This window comes from Ilyonectria robusta, assembly GCF_021365365.1.
Source record: "Ilyonectria robusta strain PMI_751 chromosome Unknown BGZ61scaffold_41, whole genome shotgun sequence".
Taxonomy (NCBI): domain Eukaryota; kingdom Fungi; phylum Ascomycota; class Sordariomycetes; order Hypocreales; family Nectriaceae; genus Ilyonectria; species Ilyonectria robusta.
This window is the reverse complement of record NW_025764475.1, coordinates 51,967-68,037: the sequence shown is the minus strand read 5'-3', so window position 1 is coordinate 68,037 and position 16,071 is coordinate 51,967. Positions and strand designations below refer to the sequence as shown.

General features: G+C 44.8%; 7 protein-coding genes across 7 annotated transcripts; 4 read left to right on the top strand and 3 right to left on the bottom strand.

Moving 5' to 3' along the window:
* Nucleotides 1-909: 909 nt before the first annotated feature.
* BGZ61DRAFT_485868 (uncharacterized protein) lies at nucleotides 910-2,035 on the bottom strand (the record flags this gene model as incomplete). The annotated part of the gene is made up of 2 exons (XM_046249767.1): nucleotides 910-956; nucleotides 997-2,035. The coding sequence occupies 2 exons, from the start codon at nucleotides 2,033-2,035 to the stop codon at nucleotides 910-912; spliced, it is 1,086 nt and encodes a 361-aa protein (XP_046095612.1).
* A 1,209-nt stretch (nucleotides 2,036-3,244) lies between these two features.
* On the top strand, nucleotides 3,245-4,355 carry BGZ61DRAFT_566895 (uncharacterized protein; the record flags this gene model as incomplete). The annotated part of the gene is made up of 4 exons (XM_046255943.1): nucleotides 3,245-3,754; nucleotides 3,802-3,901; nucleotides 3,954-4,168; nucleotides 4,311-4,355. The coding sequence occupies 4 exons, from the start codon at nucleotides 3,245-3,247 to the stop codon at nucleotides 4,353-4,355; spliced, it is 870 nt and encodes a 289-aa protein (XP_046095611.1).
* A 2,786-nt stretch (nucleotides 4,356-7,141) lies between these two features.
* BGZ61DRAFT_485865 (uncharacterized protein) lies at nucleotides 7,142-7,743 on the top strand (the record flags this gene model as incomplete). Its single annotated transcript, XM_046249766.1, has 2 exons — nucleotides 7,142-7,524; nucleotides 7,572-7,743. The coding sequence occupies 2 exons, from the start codon at nucleotides 7,142-7,144 to the stop codon at nucleotides 7,741-7,743; spliced, it is 555 nt and encodes a 184-aa protein (XP_046095610.1).
* Nucleotides 7,744-7,933: 190 nt separating this feature from the next.
* On the bottom strand, nucleotides 7,934-8,867 carry BGZ61DRAFT_172147 (uncharacterized protein). The gene is made up of 2 exons (XM_046237600.1): nucleotides 8,269-8,867; nucleotides 7,934-8,203 (listed from the first exon to the last, which is right to left on the bottom strand). The coding sequence occupies exons 1-2, from the start codon at nucleotides 8,798-8,800 to the stop codon at nucleotides 8,184-8,186; spliced, it is 552 nt and encodes a 183-aa protein (XP_046095609.1). The 5' UTR covers nucleotides 8,801-8,867; the 3' UTR covers nucleotides 7,934-8,183.
* A 693-nt stretch (nucleotides 8,868-9,560) lies between these two features.
* Nucleotides 9,561-10,102, top strand: BGZ61DRAFT_540224 (uncharacterized protein; the record flags this gene model as incomplete). The annotated part of the gene is made up of 2 exons (XM_046254881.1): nucleotides 9,561-9,631; nucleotides 9,685-10,102. The coding sequence occupies 2 exons, from the start codon at nucleotides 9,561-9,563 to the stop codon at nucleotides 10,100-10,102; spliced, it is 489 nt and encodes a 162-aa protein (XP_046095608.1).
* A 339-nt stretch (nucleotides 10,103-10,441) lies between these two features.
* Nucleotides 10,442-13,711, top strand: BGZ61DRAFT_370499 (uncharacterized protein; the record flags this gene model as incomplete). The annotated part of the gene is made up of 2 exons (XM_046242026.1): nucleotides 10,442-10,587; nucleotides 10,639-13,711. The coding sequence occupies 2 exons, from the start codon at nucleotides 10,442-10,444 to the stop codon at nucleotides 13,709-13,711; spliced, it is 3,219 nt and encodes a 1,072-aa protein (XP_046095607.1).
* A 1,188-nt stretch (nucleotides 13,712-14,899) lies between these two features.
* BGZ61DRAFT_370513 (uncharacterized protein) lies at nucleotides 14,900-15,532 on the bottom strand (the record flags this gene model as incomplete). The annotated part of the gene is made up of 1 exon (XM_046242028.1): nucleotides 14,900-15,532. One exon carries the CDS (start codon nucleotides 15,530-15,532, stop codon nucleotides 14,900-14,902), a length of 633 nt encoding a protein of 210 aa, XP_046095606.1.
* Nucleotides 15,533-16,071: the final 539 nt, after the last annotated feature.

Here is a 16,071-nt window from a genome sequence, read left to right as displayed (position 1 = left end):
TTTCTAAGGCCTTCCCTAAAGCATCAATAATAGATCCATCGTAATCCCTGGAATTAGTCAATGACAGAATTCCAATCTTCGTCAAAACATAATCCCAAGTATATATCTGTATTTGTTACATAATATGCATCTCTTATATGCACAACTATCAGCGCCTCCTGTTGGAGTGTGCATTCCACATTTGGTCTGATGAGTTAGTGTGACAGAATGCGACAGTATTGGTCAACGAAAGACTCCACATTCAGTTGTTACTAACAACGGGATCAGTTTTGATACATAAGTGGAGATGAATCTTTGTTACTAATAACAGGGATCCCATTTTAACCCTATCGTGGAGATGGATCCCTGTTATTAGCCAATCAGGGACCTATCCACTCTGAGTTAAAGAGTAATCCTTGATATTAGTCAAGAGATCTAACCCCACTATTTTATCACCCAGCCCCTAAATTTCCAGTGAGACTAGCCTTAATTTCCAGCGCTGTTAGCCCTAATTTTCAGCACACTTGTCCATTAATCTTTAGTGCATTCTAATACCTAATTTTAGCGCACTATGCTACGTTCAGTGCACACAGTATTTTAGGTGACGTAGCTTATGGTTAAAGAGTTGCAATAAGCTTTATAGCATCCTGTTGGATCCGTTACGGTCAATTCGATCAAATAGATAGGGATTAATACAGTGATGATGATGTTGATGATTGCTTGTCCTCGTCATCCGGATCGGCCGGAAGAGGGGTTATCATACCCCCCCCTTCTGACTAAGGTCCGGATATCAATCTATCAGAGGTTTCGTTATACAGGGTCATGTTCCAACACATCCTTTACATGGAATACTCACTCTTTAACCTGAACGTTTCGATTATGTTTAGCTATCATCGTCCTCTACCAGGGCATTCGGCCGATAGATCCACATTAAACACCCCCGAATTGTATACCCACCTTGGCCTCCATTGTTACAGCTGCTCCAATTGTTTATCATTGTATTGGAGCACAAATTACCTGCACCTGTGATAGCCTGCTCTTCACCTTCGCAACCGGGGACCCAGGACACAGTGAATTCCAGCAGCTCTTTGTCTTTACCATAAATATACTGCAAGCTTTCGTTTGTTTTTAGAGATTTGCCATCGATTGTACTACAAAACTTTTTTGTATATTTCTCTAATTTCTTCTCATTTGTATTATAGGTCCCTTGGGGATGACATGTTGGTGATGATGCGAATGATGGAGCCTCGGCCCCAATCGTAATTGTCTTAGTTGCAACTACTGTAGGTATCACTGTAGGTATCACTGTAGGTATCACAGTCGTGGTGATCATAGTCGTAGTCATATATGTCTTGATTGAACATGCCATAGTTATGGTGGTCGTTGATGATGTTGCCGATGGAGTCTGAGTCGTCGATAATGTTGTGGACGGAGTTTTGGTAGTCTGGGTCGTCGATGATGTTGTAGATGGAGTTTTGGTCGTTGATGATGTTGCCAATGGAGTCTGAGTCGTCGATGATGTTGTGGACGGAGTTTTGGTAGTTGATGATGTTGTAGATGGAGTCTGGGTCGTCGATGATGTTGTAGATAGAGTTTTAGTCGTTGATGATGTTGTAGATAGAGTTTTGGTTGTCGATGATGTTGTCGACGTAGTTTTAGTCGTCGATGATGTTATAGATGGAGTTTTGGTCTTGGATACCGAGGCTGTGGTAGTTTTAATTGTATTCTTCATGGACTTAGTTTTAAGCGTTGTCTCCTGGACTGAAGTGCTTGTGACTTCTCTGTTTAACTGGAGTAAGGGGGTGCAGCCATTCAGTTCCACCCATGTTGCAGGTGGCTTAAGGTCATCGGTATACGGTACGGTGTAGGTCTTCCAAGCTGTAATCGATTCAGGGTTTAATCCCTTATTAAGATTTATAATTTTATTGTACGTTTCAAGTCCGAGTGCTTCAGCTGCCCTAAAGACCGTCTCATCCCGCCATGGAACCCAAAGAGCAACCTCAGTACAGAAAGCACCAACTAGGGCGACATAGAAGAGTAAGAAGCATAGAATCATAGTTGGGAACTTTGGCAAGTCGGTTATGAATTTTAGATTCAGCCTTCTTATAAAGGGAGTCTACAAATCCACTTTTGGATGAATATAATATTCACTTTCTGCTTTTTCTATTTCATATGTATTAATTGGACCTATAGCGCTTAAGGGAGAGCCATCTTACATCACCTTACATTTCTTCTTTACCTTATCTACCAAAAATGCAAGCTGATAAGCTTAATCTTCACCGATCTCTAAGGGACCGCCTGAAACGACAGGAGTGCATATTGGAGCTTCACCCAAGTTTAATCATGTTGTCCATTAAGTCAATCCGGAGGACTCGGACACAAAGCAAACTACGCAACGTTGATTCTGCCTATTTTTAATACACTATACCTCGCTGATGGTTCCTCGTGCCTTGTAATATGTGTTTCCTCAAAGGAACCCCTCGTCAGAACAGTTCCGGTGAAGACCAATTCAGTCCTAAGTTCTAGGACCACTTCAGTCCCAGGACCACTGCAGTCCCAGGACACCTCCAGTCTCAGGACCAATGCAGTCCCAGGACTACTGCAGTCCCAGGACACCTCCAATCCTAGGACACCTCCAGTCCCAGGACCAGTACAGTCCCAGGACACCTCCAGTCCCAGGACCACTACAGTCCCAAGACACCTCCAGTCCCAGAACCAATGCAGTCCCAGGACCACTACAGTCCCAGGACCACTACAGTCCCAGGACCACTGCAGTCCCAGGACACCTCCAATCCCAGGACCACTACAGTCCCAGGACTACTGCAGTCCCAGGACACCTCCAATCCTAGGACACCTCCAGTCCCAGGACCAGTACAGTCCCAGGACACCTCCAGTCCCAGGACCAGTACAGTCCCAAGACACCTCCAGTCCCAGAACCAATGCAGTCCCAGGACACCTCCAATCCCAGGACCACTACAGTCCCAGGACCAATACAGTCCCAGGACACCTCCAGTCTCAGGACCAATGCAGTCCCAGGACTACTGCAGTCCCAGGACACCTCCAATCCCAGGACCACTACAGTCCCAGGACCACTGCAGTCCCAGTAAAATTGTCCGTCCAGGCAATCGCTCCCTTGTCCACAAGAAAACCTAATTTTCACCGCATTTATCATTTAATCCAAAAACTGATTAGTGTAGACTGCAATATTATAACATGGGGTTATTCCTTCCTTCAAATTATCATTTCTTTCTTATGACTATATGAAATGGATTCCGGCCCTAGACGATTAACTCAGTTAGGTTTCCATGGACTGAAGGTAGGAGAAGTCTCAAAACCAGCTGGGATTAGTCCAAAGGAGAATACCAGCACAAAGGAGTCAAATAAATTGAAAAAAGATAACAACCCGCGGGACCGCACTGGAAATACCACACCTACTAAGTCTAAATCTTCTGATATCCCACTAGAAATTCGGGCAGAGTCTCCATGGAATTATTACGAAAAGTCACCGATTACATTCCTTGATCTTAGTGGAGAAGTCATTATTGCTCAAGAAAAAGCCTCATCCAAAAAGCTTGTAGGATTAAGAAAGATGCCGAAGGCAACACTTACCAACTTACAAAAGCTACGGCACACAAATATTTACTTTGCCCTAGAAGCATTCGTCGCTAATAAATCTACTTACGTGGTATTCGAGGAGATGCACCTTACCCTAGAGCATCTTGTGATATCACTTGCGTACCCTAGTTCCCGGCAGCTTGGTACAATTTTGGGACAAGTAAGTAATTTATTAACTATATGAAACCTGTGTGCTTAAACTAGAAGATTCTGGATGCTTTAGTATACCTAGAAACCGAAAACTTTAGTCACGGACTTCTACATTGCAAGAATATACTTGTTAATAACAGAGGCGTTGTGAAACTAGGTGAGTGACAGAATTTGTAGTTGTATGTATTTACAACTGATTAGGATATAAGGGCACCAGGAACAGTATCAAACCACGTCTCCAGCGATCAAAAAGAAGGATATAGGGGATTTTGGGCTGGTAACTATGCAATTAATGCAGAAGGGCGATCCGGGGGACGGTGCAATCCGGGTAGCTGACCCAAGTCGCTGGGGGGACCATACTCAAGCAGTCATTAGATTTGTGTCGGATATTCCCTTGGCGACATCAACAATAGAACTACGGAAGGTCAGTTGGTTTTCCTACAGGCTGCTGGCAGTTGTTTTGTCTAATTTATATCAGCAAGATTTTATAAATTCCATTTGGGAAGAGCATAATGGCTGGAAGGTTGATATTCTATGGGATTTAATAGTGACTGCTCAGTATACAGCTCGCAGATACTATGATTTTAAGGATCCGGAATAACTACATGTAGATGGATCGATTGGGACGATTTCCGGGAGTTTGGTACTTCGTAATTACATCCAACAGATTATGTGCTCGCAACATCTCAGACTACTTTTTATTTATGCTTGCCATGGGTGGTGTCAAGCATCGAATATGGCGAGCCAACCTCCAGCTGAGTCATGTCTGGTATAAAGAGGGTGGTCGCTCCCTTCAAAACTGGCACGGTCTTCGCTTCTCGGCGACGCAGCGTGCTTTTTCGATGACCCGCTCCGCTCCACCCATTCCTCCCATTTGCAGGCTGTCCATTTCTTTGGGATCCACTCTTAACATGTGCATTCATTATAGGACTGTGGCCTGATGCTGTTACATGAACGTGATCTACCCCGCTCTTTGGTGTGACGAGGTGTGCGCTTATCCACCTGTTTCTCCCAGAGTGTGTAGTCACGCGCACTTCGTGGTCACATTTATTTTACCGCGACCCGCCACTATTCACTCGACACTGTTCCGCTGTCCGGCCTGCATCAGATGACGAGCATCGGAAGCAATGCCAAGAGGTGCAAAAATAGTTGACATCAAGCGGTAATGCACGAAGAAGCTATTGCATTGGATTTCATTTCTAGCCTCTGTGTAAACATTTGTCTTCTGGTGTAACTTCAAAGTGGAATGATCACTGTGGGATACTATATAACTCGGTCTCAAGGTTAGGCTCCGCCCCTTCGTCCGCAACCTGATTTATGTCCATTTCAAGCTGGTTGATAGCTGCATTCAAGCTAGCGACTAGGATTAGCATTTATAATGAATTGTCTAAATAGGTGAAGACTAACGTGTCAAGCCTAAATCAACATGTTAGTCACGTCCATCTAAGCTAGTATAGGAACTTACTTTTCCATCACAACTTGCTGTCTGTTGCCAAAATAAAAAGGTTAGCTTCTAATTATTGTGTGCAGCGGTGGTTTCACGTGGTTTCACGTGGTTTCACGCACTTCGAGTTCTTATTTTTTAGTTCACGGAGTAATCTGCCATCTATGGATTAGTTAAACTCGCTCTGTAGCTGGAATTTTCGATTGACTGACGCTTGTATCAGCTGGCTTTCGCTCTGGCCCTGGCTAGTAGGGCTACCACAATTGCTGCATGTGCTACCACAATGGGTGCATGTGGCAGTGAGTTGGGGATGTTTATCTGCATTAGTAGCCCTACTCATAGTCAGGTTCTGGCTCACTTGAATAAAAGCTTGGCGTACGTTGGACTGTTTATGTCAAGACCAAAATCCTCCTGCAGTGGAAGTTGCCTTGGTTGATGGACCGAGTTGGATGGCTGCATACCCCTCGGCTGGTTGTAAGCCTGAAAGTTTTGCTGCCCTCGGGCCTGGTGCAGCTGATTGCGATTGTAATTCATTGTGTTAGGTCAATAGAATTAGAAATGACGAGTGCTCTCAATGGAAATTGCCTCCTACCAGAACTTATTATATACTTTATCATAATATACGCTATAACTTGTACATTATTGAATGAGCTGAGAGTCAGTTATTGACAGGCAGTGCGTAAGAGAGCACGGATAACATCTTCTTGCATTACTCCAGAACAAGCACTGGGAATCTGAGCAGGGACATACCCCTGTCCATTGGTCATTGCCTCTTAGTACGTAAACGCTAGGAATCTGAGCAGGGACATACCCCTGTCCATTGGTCATTGCCTCTTAGTACGTAAACGCTAGGAATCTGAACACGGGCATACCCCTGTCCGTTAGTCATTGCCTCTTAAGTCCCAAAATGAATCCGTGCTCCTGTGTCCATTTTTGATCATGCCGCTTCTCCGGCGCTGTTAGTTAAGTCAAATAAGTATCAGACACTACAATACAGATTTCCCAAGGCCTTATTCCTACAAACAGCAAATATGGTCGATCAGAAACGCCGGAAACTAGTACGACGCAGGCAGAATCCGATTCATCAAGCCAATCCTACAGAAATTCAACGACGTTTGTGAGTAGTTCTTCTGATCATTTAAAACTGTCCTAATAAAGGTTCAACAGGTTACTTCAATATCTGAGACAAGAAAGTGACTGGTAAGTAAATGAATAACGATGCAATATAGTAGTTAACTAATTTTATTAATATTTTAGGTACATAACTATTGCAGAAAGGTTAGTTTTCATTCTGATTATGATGGAACTCTCTCTTACATACTATACTATTAGAATAAGAAAGCTTCAGAATTCGTAAGTTGATTTTAATTAATATTTAAGGATATCCAATCTAATATAATTAACTCTAGATTCTTCAAATGTATAAGGCGACTGAAAGAAAAATTTGAGGTGGTGGCGAATCAGGATCAGGACCAAGATTTAATCAACCCAAGCTACCTTATATAATTAGCTGTTGTATCAATAAATGCTTTAACTTTGGTACAAAAAAAAACCAGTCAATCAGCATTGTGACGACCAGGCTTGTTCTCAGCGCTGCGTGCTTATTAGTGAACATCAGTGGGCACAAGGTCGCTGGCCAGCGTCCTGCCCAGTGGAAACACACCCCAGGAACAAGAAGAAAACACGACGGGCTCGGTTTCCCATTGTGATAATACCCATAGACAGCATGGAATAATATAGTCGTCGATGAATGAAGTCTCACTCGCCAGCGACTCACGTCATCGATACATTATTAGTCACAAATTTCTCGATTGATCATAAATAGACTATTTACTATACAATAACGGATTCGAGGAGGCAGTATGGGATATATTTTGTTGTCCACTTCTGTCTGTTTGGTGAGTATAATTAAGAGCCTCATTCCCCCGATTGAACATACACAACCAACTAATAATGAAGTCTGACAGCCAAAGACAGAGTGCGCAAACTGCTGACTATCGGGAAGAGTCTCAATTTCAACGACTTATGGCAAAATACCAGGGAATGCTTCTTGAGGATGCACAAAGTCTGACCCGAGCCCGCTCTTTTGCTGCGAATACACTGTCATGGCTCCTGATAGCAGCCAAGGCTCTGGTCCCTTTCGTTTTTACACACATGCGCAATTTCTATGTCATCAAGCAAGCTGGAATCATCGCACAGCCTATTATTAGTATAGCAATGAACTGGCCGCTCCCTCAAGCTGACTCGTTTATGTTCTTCGTTATGGTAGCTATACTGTCATGGCTCTGGTGGCTATGCAGGCAAAACATTATTTGGCTGGTCATTCGCATCCTTCTGTAAGTATCTCCTAGCCACAGTGTTGTTTATTCATTAAGATTATTAGGTCCCTTCTGGCGAGCTCAGTCACAAAGTTTATCCCTGTGCCAAATGGGCTAATCTCAGATGCAAACGCGATCGCCACTGTAGTCAGAGTTGGGACAACCCTCCTTCTGTGCGGTGCGGCCTACCTTTTCTATGGCATGGTATCGATCTTGCGACAACAAAAACGGGGGTGAGAGGCCAAAGGAGACTGCTTCCATCATGCATTTCAACAACCAGAAGCTCCCCTTTAATAATTCAATGTATACTAAATCAGTTCATGGGTGATGGGTATAATTATTTCTAGCTACTGGAATAATATTTACTCAAGCTATCGTTCAAACTGTTCATAGCAACGATATATCTTTTATCAACATGAAAATGTCCGATTTCCCTAGCCCTCTGAGAGGTAACTTCACGATCACTCTTAAGGATAGCACGCTGCTTCCGCAACCAGGCTTTCGGATTCGCCATGAAATGCTTTATGATTTGGGGTTGAAAATCAACACCCTCCTGGTCAAAGCTTTTCCAAACTCTCTCCACTTCGGTCGGCCAGGTTTTCAAGCATTCCATGTTCTTGTAATTGCTTGCTGATAAAGCGGCAGCAAGTAGCTGGAGAGCTTTAGTGGCCATTTCTTCATCTTCTCCCTCTCCTTTCTGGCATTCGTCTAGATAAGCGAGAGATCTTTTGAGATATCGTCGGTAAGATGTCAGCCTTTTACCTCGAGCGCGTTTATAGTTTCGTAGGTTGAGGGGTACTTCAATGAGAAGTGATTCGACTACTGCCTTTTTCCAGGCTCCAATTTTGAGCTTGGACTGTCGTCCGTGTCCGTTCTGGCTCCTTTCCTCCTCCCAAGAGGTGAGAAGTTCTTCAATGACATTCTCTTTCGGCTCCCATGTCGCCTCTTTCAGAGGATAGCCCTGCCAAAGAACAAGGACGAGTTGTCTATCCTCAGACTCAGCGAGTAGTTCCTTGACAGCCCAGAGCTTATCAGGGTTGTTGGAGTTGGTAATAGTTGATATTGTAGAAGTGTCGCATTCGTCTAGGACGGCATAGCTGGCTTTCGAAGCATCCATGATGGCAAGAAATGATGAGGCAGAATCCCTTGTTGATCTGTGAAACAAGACTGAGGGATGAAAGATATATTGATGCGGGCTAAGGGAAAAAACTGAGTGAGGCGCAGGGACAGACGTGAAAGGGATGATGTGCGCCCAGACAAGGAGGCGGAGGGTAAGGCAGAAGTAGACATGCATAGAGGAAGAGACACGAGCGAGCGTGTTGTTCTATGGTTGATGTGTGGGTGAGGGAGCTCAGTCAAGCCGGCGCCTAGGTAACGTCGATTTGACCTAGACGGTCAAGCTCTGTGAAACCAACTGCGTTGATGACTGACGAAAGAACGTACCTAGCATGCCCCACTCATACGGAATGGGCCGGATTTAGATTCTATTGGTCAGTTAGTCTGAAAAAGATGGTTGTGACCAGGTCAGCTGCAATTATGTGCCTTGTGTCATTACGCACAGGACGCAATTACGCGCCGAGCGCAATTACATACCAGGTGTATTGAATAAAATCTTTATGCAAGATATGTGGGACCTTATGCATCTTATCTGTTAGTCTCAAAACTGGGCCTGAAAATGATTGTTTTTGTGACCAGGATGGCTGCGTAGGGTGTGGGGCGTGGTCACGCATTCTGGGTATTACCTAACAACCAAAACAGGAAACTAGTGCCAGATATGTAGGACTGTAACAAATGTGGCCATAACGTCCTTGTGTAAAAAATACGGGACTTTATGGACTCTGGGCGAACGACTCTCCGAGTGTGCCCCTGCACTAATCAGATACGGATGGAGCGGGGTTAAGGCTGGTTGTCATTATTCGAACTCGGCGCATCTACTTCTGGCCACTTAAAGCTAGGCTATATCTCTCGCCTATGCTGTTCTTTGTATTCAGACTTGCACATGTACAATGCCTACAATACATATCACTATTGAACTTTCTTAAATGTTTTCAAGGATGCCTTCTAATAAGCTTCGTCTCCACATTGCCTTATACGATCGCGCTGGCACACCAGAGCCTGGAGATCAGTTAGTCGAACCCCGTCCATTAGTTGACATCCCAGAAAGCTGACATGGTTCAGGTACAGCTGGGGCTTTATTATCGGACCCAAAATCAAGGCGAAGACGAAGAGGGCCAAATTTCCGATGTGGGCGAGTGATGAAGAGCCAGTATGGCCATACGAAGCATCACCCTTAACACCAAACTCAAAGCTGCTGGTTAGTGTTATCATCGGCAAGATTGAGAGCATAAGTCAGCTCCAGTCAATTTTCAAGCGTCCACTCTTTCTTCCTGAAGTAAAAGGCAGGAATGGCATGAAGTGGGCTAAGGAGGCTCTCGATGCAGTTATGCAAGATCCTTTCGCCCTCGGCACATCTATTAACGACTGGGAGGCTATCCGAAGTAAAATTTTATTCTACGCCGCAATGAAGATTGCTGTTGATAAATGCGGTGAACAATCGACTTGGGATATGCTTGAGAATAGAGCAGTAATGTACTGATATGGATGAAACTTGGTACAAGTGGGTTAGAACGCGTGTCAAAAAGCTGACAAATCATGTATTCATTTAAATGAGAGTCCATATACTCCTATTGTACCTCAAAATAAACCCAGTTTGCTGTTTAACATCCGACCCCAAGTTCGTTTCTTAATCTCCCAACCTATCTGTCTCATGGAGAGAGCTCTGTTTACAAGTGTAGAGGCACATCGTTCATTACAGGCAGTTATGAAATTGAGCAACTCGATCCATACTCAAACATTCAATGACGCCGCATCAGCTCTAGCTATGTCTATTGCCAGCTCCGCGACAGCATCAACTGACGCATCCTCTCCTACGATAATGAATAGTAAAGAGGCCGGCTCCGCCCAAAAAGGACAGGGCATCGGGGCTATTAGCTTCCTCACAGCTGTCGCCAGCGCATCAACAGTATTTATAATCCAACTTTTGCTCTTTGTGCTTCTGCGTAATACGTTGGCTCGCATCTTGTACGCTTGCGCTACCAACATGGTGTGACTGTACCTCTAACGTACTTGTAGCAAGCCAAAGACATACTTGGTACCCGAACGGCAGCGAAGCGACCCTCCACCAACATCATTTCTAGGAATGATTAGAACATTATGGAATGTCAGGGATCAAGAGATTATCTATAAGTGCGGACTTGACGCATACTTCTTCTTGCGCTATTTGAAAGTTCTTTTGGTTATCTTTATTCCCATCGCCTCCATCTTTATGCCGATCCTACTACCCCTGAATTTTATCGACGGGAGGGGATATCAACTAAATGGAAATGCGAAAGATCCTGCCGGAACGAATACCTCTCAAGTCTCTGGCCTGGATACCCTGGCGTGGGGTAATGTCAGGCCCCAAAACACAAGTCGCTATAGCGCTCACCTCATGCTAGCTATACTGGTGGTTGTATGGGTATGCTCTGTATTCTTTTTGGAACTACGAGCATATATCAAAGTGCGACAAGACTACCTTACCAGTGCAGAGCACCGTCTTAGGGCCTCAGCAACAACAGTCCTCATTAATTCTATCCCCTCTAAGTGGCTGAATCAAGAGGCGCTACAAGGTCTCTTTGACGTCTTTCCAGGAGGAGTCAGAAATATCTGGTTAAACCGGGATCTATCAAAGTTGCTCAAGAAGACCTCTCTTCGGGACAAGACTCATCTCCGACTCGAGTCTGCTGAGACAGATCTAATTAAAGCCGCAAGTAATTCACAGGTCAACAAAAGAAGTAATATACACGCGAAACAGCATAAGACTTTAATAAAGTCTTCCACGAAGGAAGAAATGGCCGTTCGTCAGGGCCTGGAAGATGAAGAAACGATGCGAAAAGCAGTTATTGCCAATTCAAGGAACATGTATCCTGGTTCTACAAACGCAAGACACCTTGATTTGTACAATAAACCCTTGCCCGAGTTTCTGAGAGGAAGTCACAATGGACTTTTGTCCGAAAGGGGTCCAGCAAAAGATGCTCAGAACTTAACGTCAAACCGATCTTATTACAGGGAGCAAATGCAACCTTCACAATGGCAAGGAGGTACCACTGCCCGGCGACTGAATATAGTGAGTAGCCTACACATTATACAAGATGCAAAGTGGTGGCAGTTTTGGAAGCCACCATCCAGATTTCCCTCCCCGGTTCCTCGAGGAGGTCGACCTAAAAAAGGGCAGGGCCAGTCCGTATGGTCCTCTTTTGCTCACAGTCTACAGCGGTGGGTTAAATCTCTCAGAGAGCCAGAAGAGAATCGCTATCCTATCGCATATAACTCCAATTACCAAGAAGACGAACGTGATGCCTTGTGGAAGAATTATCTGAGAAAAGAAGATCGCCCCTCCCACCGTCTCCCCCTATTTGGGATGACATGGTTACCTGGACTCCCTCTTATCAATGCTAAAGTCGACACCATTTTCTGGTGTCGGAAAGAGCTAGCTCGCTTAAATCTTGAGATTGAAGAGGATCAGAAGCATCCCGAAAGCTTCCCATTACTAAATTCAGCCTTTATTCAATTCAATAGCCAAATAGCGGCTCATATGGCCTGTCAAAGCGAAATATACCATCTGCCAAAGTACATGACTCCAAGGATAATCGAGATCTCGCCTAGAGATATTATATGGGAGAACATGGCTTTAAGCTGGTGGCAAGAGTGGCTCATGATGATAATTGTCACTGGCATTTTATTAATAATGGTTTTCCTCTGGGCTCTCCCTATTGCTTGGACAGCTGCATTAAGTCAGCTAGAGCAACTTATTCAGACGAATCAGTTACTTCAATTCCTACATCAGAGCGAGACGCTTAAGACTACAATTAAAGCCATTTCAGGTGTTTTGCCTTCAGCTGCTATCAGTCTCCTACTCTACCTGGTCCCGATTATATTCGATACTCTTGCACAATTGATGGGAGCAAAAACTAAGTCTCAAAAGATTGAGTTCGTCCAGGCTTTTTACTTTATCTTTTTATTTATCCAACTGTTTTTGGTTGTATCAATTGCATCTTTCTTCACTGCGTCTCTAGAACAACTACTAGAAAACATTCAAAGGTTGCAAACTGGCAGAGATATCTTAAATCTGCTAGCAAGCAATCTTCCGAAAGCATCCAACTACTTCTTTTCGTACATGATTCTCCAGGCTCTTTCCACTAGCTCTAGCACCCTCCTTCAGACTGGGGCTCTTATTACGTGGTATGTAATTGCTCGATTCATTGACAATACACCACGTGAAAAATGGTACAGGAATATTAAACTTAGTGAGGTCCGATGGGGAAGTTTCTTCCCAATTTATACCAACTTTGCCTGTATTGCATTGGTCTATTGTATTATCGCTCCTCTAATCTCCATTTTTGCCATTATCACCTTTAGCCTTCTTTGGTTTTCTCAGCGATATATGATACTTTACGTAACTCAATTTGGGCATGACACTGGAGGAGTCTTATACCCTCGGGCTATTAACCAAACATTCACTGGGATATACACAATGGAGCTCTGTCTCGCTGGTTTGTTGTTTATTGTTGAGGATCAGAATGGAAAGAACACCTGCACAATACACGGGATAATTATGGTATGTGTTCTTATTGCGACAGCAATATATCAGATGCTCCTCAATTGGTCATTCGCGCCTCTGTTCCGCTACCTCCCTATAACCTTTGAAGACGACGCAGTACTCCGAGACGAGGCATTCCGGCGGGCCCACAATTATCAAGTTGATCAAGCTACCGACATCGCGTCAGAGAGGGAGGTCTCCAGCGCGAGCAAACTATCTAAGCAAGACAAGCCATGCACGACACATAATGAATGTCATGAGGCCCAGCGTTACATTGGCGACGCACTTTACGAAGGGATCAATGACGAAATCGAAGACTTAACACCTGAGAAGAGAGACACGCTTGTTCATAACGCATTTCAGCATGAGGCCCTGCGTGCCCGCTGCCCCACAGTCTGGATCCCCCGCGACGACCTTGGTATTAGTGACGATGAGATCCGTCGGACACAGGACTTTAGTCAACACATTTTAATTAGTAATAAGGGTGCAGCACTTGATAGTAAAGGACTCGTGGTATATAAAAAGAACCCCCCTGACTTTTCGGAGGAGGATTTAATGAACCTATAAACCCCCTATAGTCTATATAGAATATCTTGATGTTAGGCGCTAAACACACCGAGAATTAGTAACTGGATGCACCAAAGATTAGCAGTAATGCGGTGGAAACTACAGGTTGAATACACTCAAGATTAGGGGCTGGGTGCACTGAAAATTGGCAGCCAAATGCACTAAAAGTACCGGCCGAACAGGCTAAAATCAGGCGGTAAATGCACTAAAGATTAGGGGCTGACCGCGGGCAGACAATGTCCTGCAGATCTCTGTTACTAAAAGCATCCGTGTTTTGCACTTGACGTAGAGATGCTCTCTGTTACTAACCACACAGATTACCTTTAACTTGTAGTGGAACTAGCTGTCTGTTAGTCACAACAGGGATTTGCATTGTGGATGGCTGTCTGTTAGTCACAACAGGGATTTTCATAGTGGAGATAGCTGGCTGTTAGTCACAACAGGGATTTTCATAGTGGAGATAGCTTGTCTATTACTCACAGCGGGAATCAATTTTTGCTTAAAGTGGAGATGGCTGTCTGTTACTGACAACAGGGATCACTTTTGGATTTATATTGGAGATAGCTGAATCTGTTACTAACAGCAGGGATTGTCACAGGCTGAGGCCTGATACAAGGATTCCGGCTGTGCCGGACCCAACTATCCGAGGTATGGCCAGCCCACCGCCTTCAGGGACCTGATGTACGTAGCCACGAGCCAGCAGCTATGCTGCCCCTTTCTCTCTCCTCTTTAGCTTTAGATAGACAATCCTACGGCAACAGCCTGTTAATGTCCAGCCCTTCACAGGGATCAATTTTTGGAAATATAGTGGAGATAGCTGTTTGTTACTAACAGCAGGGATGCCCAGAGTGGAGATAGCTTGTCTGTTACTATCCGTAACAACAGGAATCACTTTTTGGACTTATAGTGGAGATGGATCTTTGTTACTACAATAGGGATCACGCTGTGACTAATAAGAGGGAGAGTAAATATATCCTATGGCTATAATCGATTTTAGTCATGTGCACTTTTTGTAGAGACCCCAAGATGGAATAGTCATACAGCCGCCAACACCAGCATCCTAAACTTTGCATGCAGCGTCATTGTCTAAAATGTCTTTTTTGTAAGATTTCATCTCATCCCATCCATGGCGAGTGTTGCACTTCATATCCTAGCTCTGCGCTTCATAATAGAGCGTCGTATTCTGGTCTACAAGGCTTCGATCTGCTTACCCGTGCCGTAGGCAATATTTATTACCGTTAGGTTTAGCTCCGCCGTGGAACCAAGACCGCTAGGGCATACAGGCTGATTGGATACGGCAAGGTTGACAGTACAGACCTCATCCACTCCCAACGTGCAGATGTCATTACCAATGTTAAAAAGACGATAGTTCTTAGCGACCCAGCTGTTAGGCTGGGAAAGGCACGAGGCCAGGTAGTTCATGCTGTTAGCAGCCATAAGAGGTAGCTTGCCATCGTCGAGCAGGTCGTAGCACTTGCTAGGGTGGACAGTCTCATACTCCATAGTAATGCCACCGCCCATCTGGGGTTCTTGGGTGGCATGCTTGCCAAAACCAAGCCAGTTCCAAGCGGCGTAGGATATGTCATAGGCGCTCCCGGAATGGTCAATTTTTAGCAGGTAGACTTTGCGGCCGCCGTAGGAGACCTTTACGCAGATATCATCGCAACCGACCGCGGTAGGCCAGTAGGCAACGTGGTTTGTATTGATCTTGCACCCGAGTACTCCGATCGATGAGCCGTACAGGTCGTGGGGAGTCATAGAAACAGAGCCGCAGTCGCGAGGGGCGATAGCGGCAAGAAGAGCAGTGAATGGAGCAAACATTTTGTGTACAGTAAGTCCTGGCAACCATACATTGCGTTGGTCGCTCCCTATGCTCTGCTATTTAGCGGCGGCGCTGGCTTAGTCAGATGGAGTAGCATCATTCTGCCAGTTCTGACCGTCTGGGGGTTGTTGGCTTGTGGTGGGAGAATATTGCACCGTGTGTCAACCTCACAATTATCAAGCCTTTATGGTAACTTGTGAACGTCGGTGTGTTCTTGATGTGTACCTTGAAGGACGTCTCAAAAATCAGACAGCAGGATCTGTGCATTGAATCTAGTCCAATTCTGGCCGTTGGTATGTACCACAAAGTACAAGTTACCCTGGTCCTTAAGTAATGTCAGAAGTCTAACCATTTCCAATTGCTGTTAGTGGGCACTGGCAGCCATGCTATGCACAGTGTGTACACTGTGCCTCAGGCACACTGGTTAGGAAATGGCCCTAGTCTGGAGAATTTCATAGCACTGAAAACTGATGCTGAGCCTGGACCCAACCATTGTGAAGCCTTATCTGATACCAGAGGCTGAGTGTCGTTCGCTTGA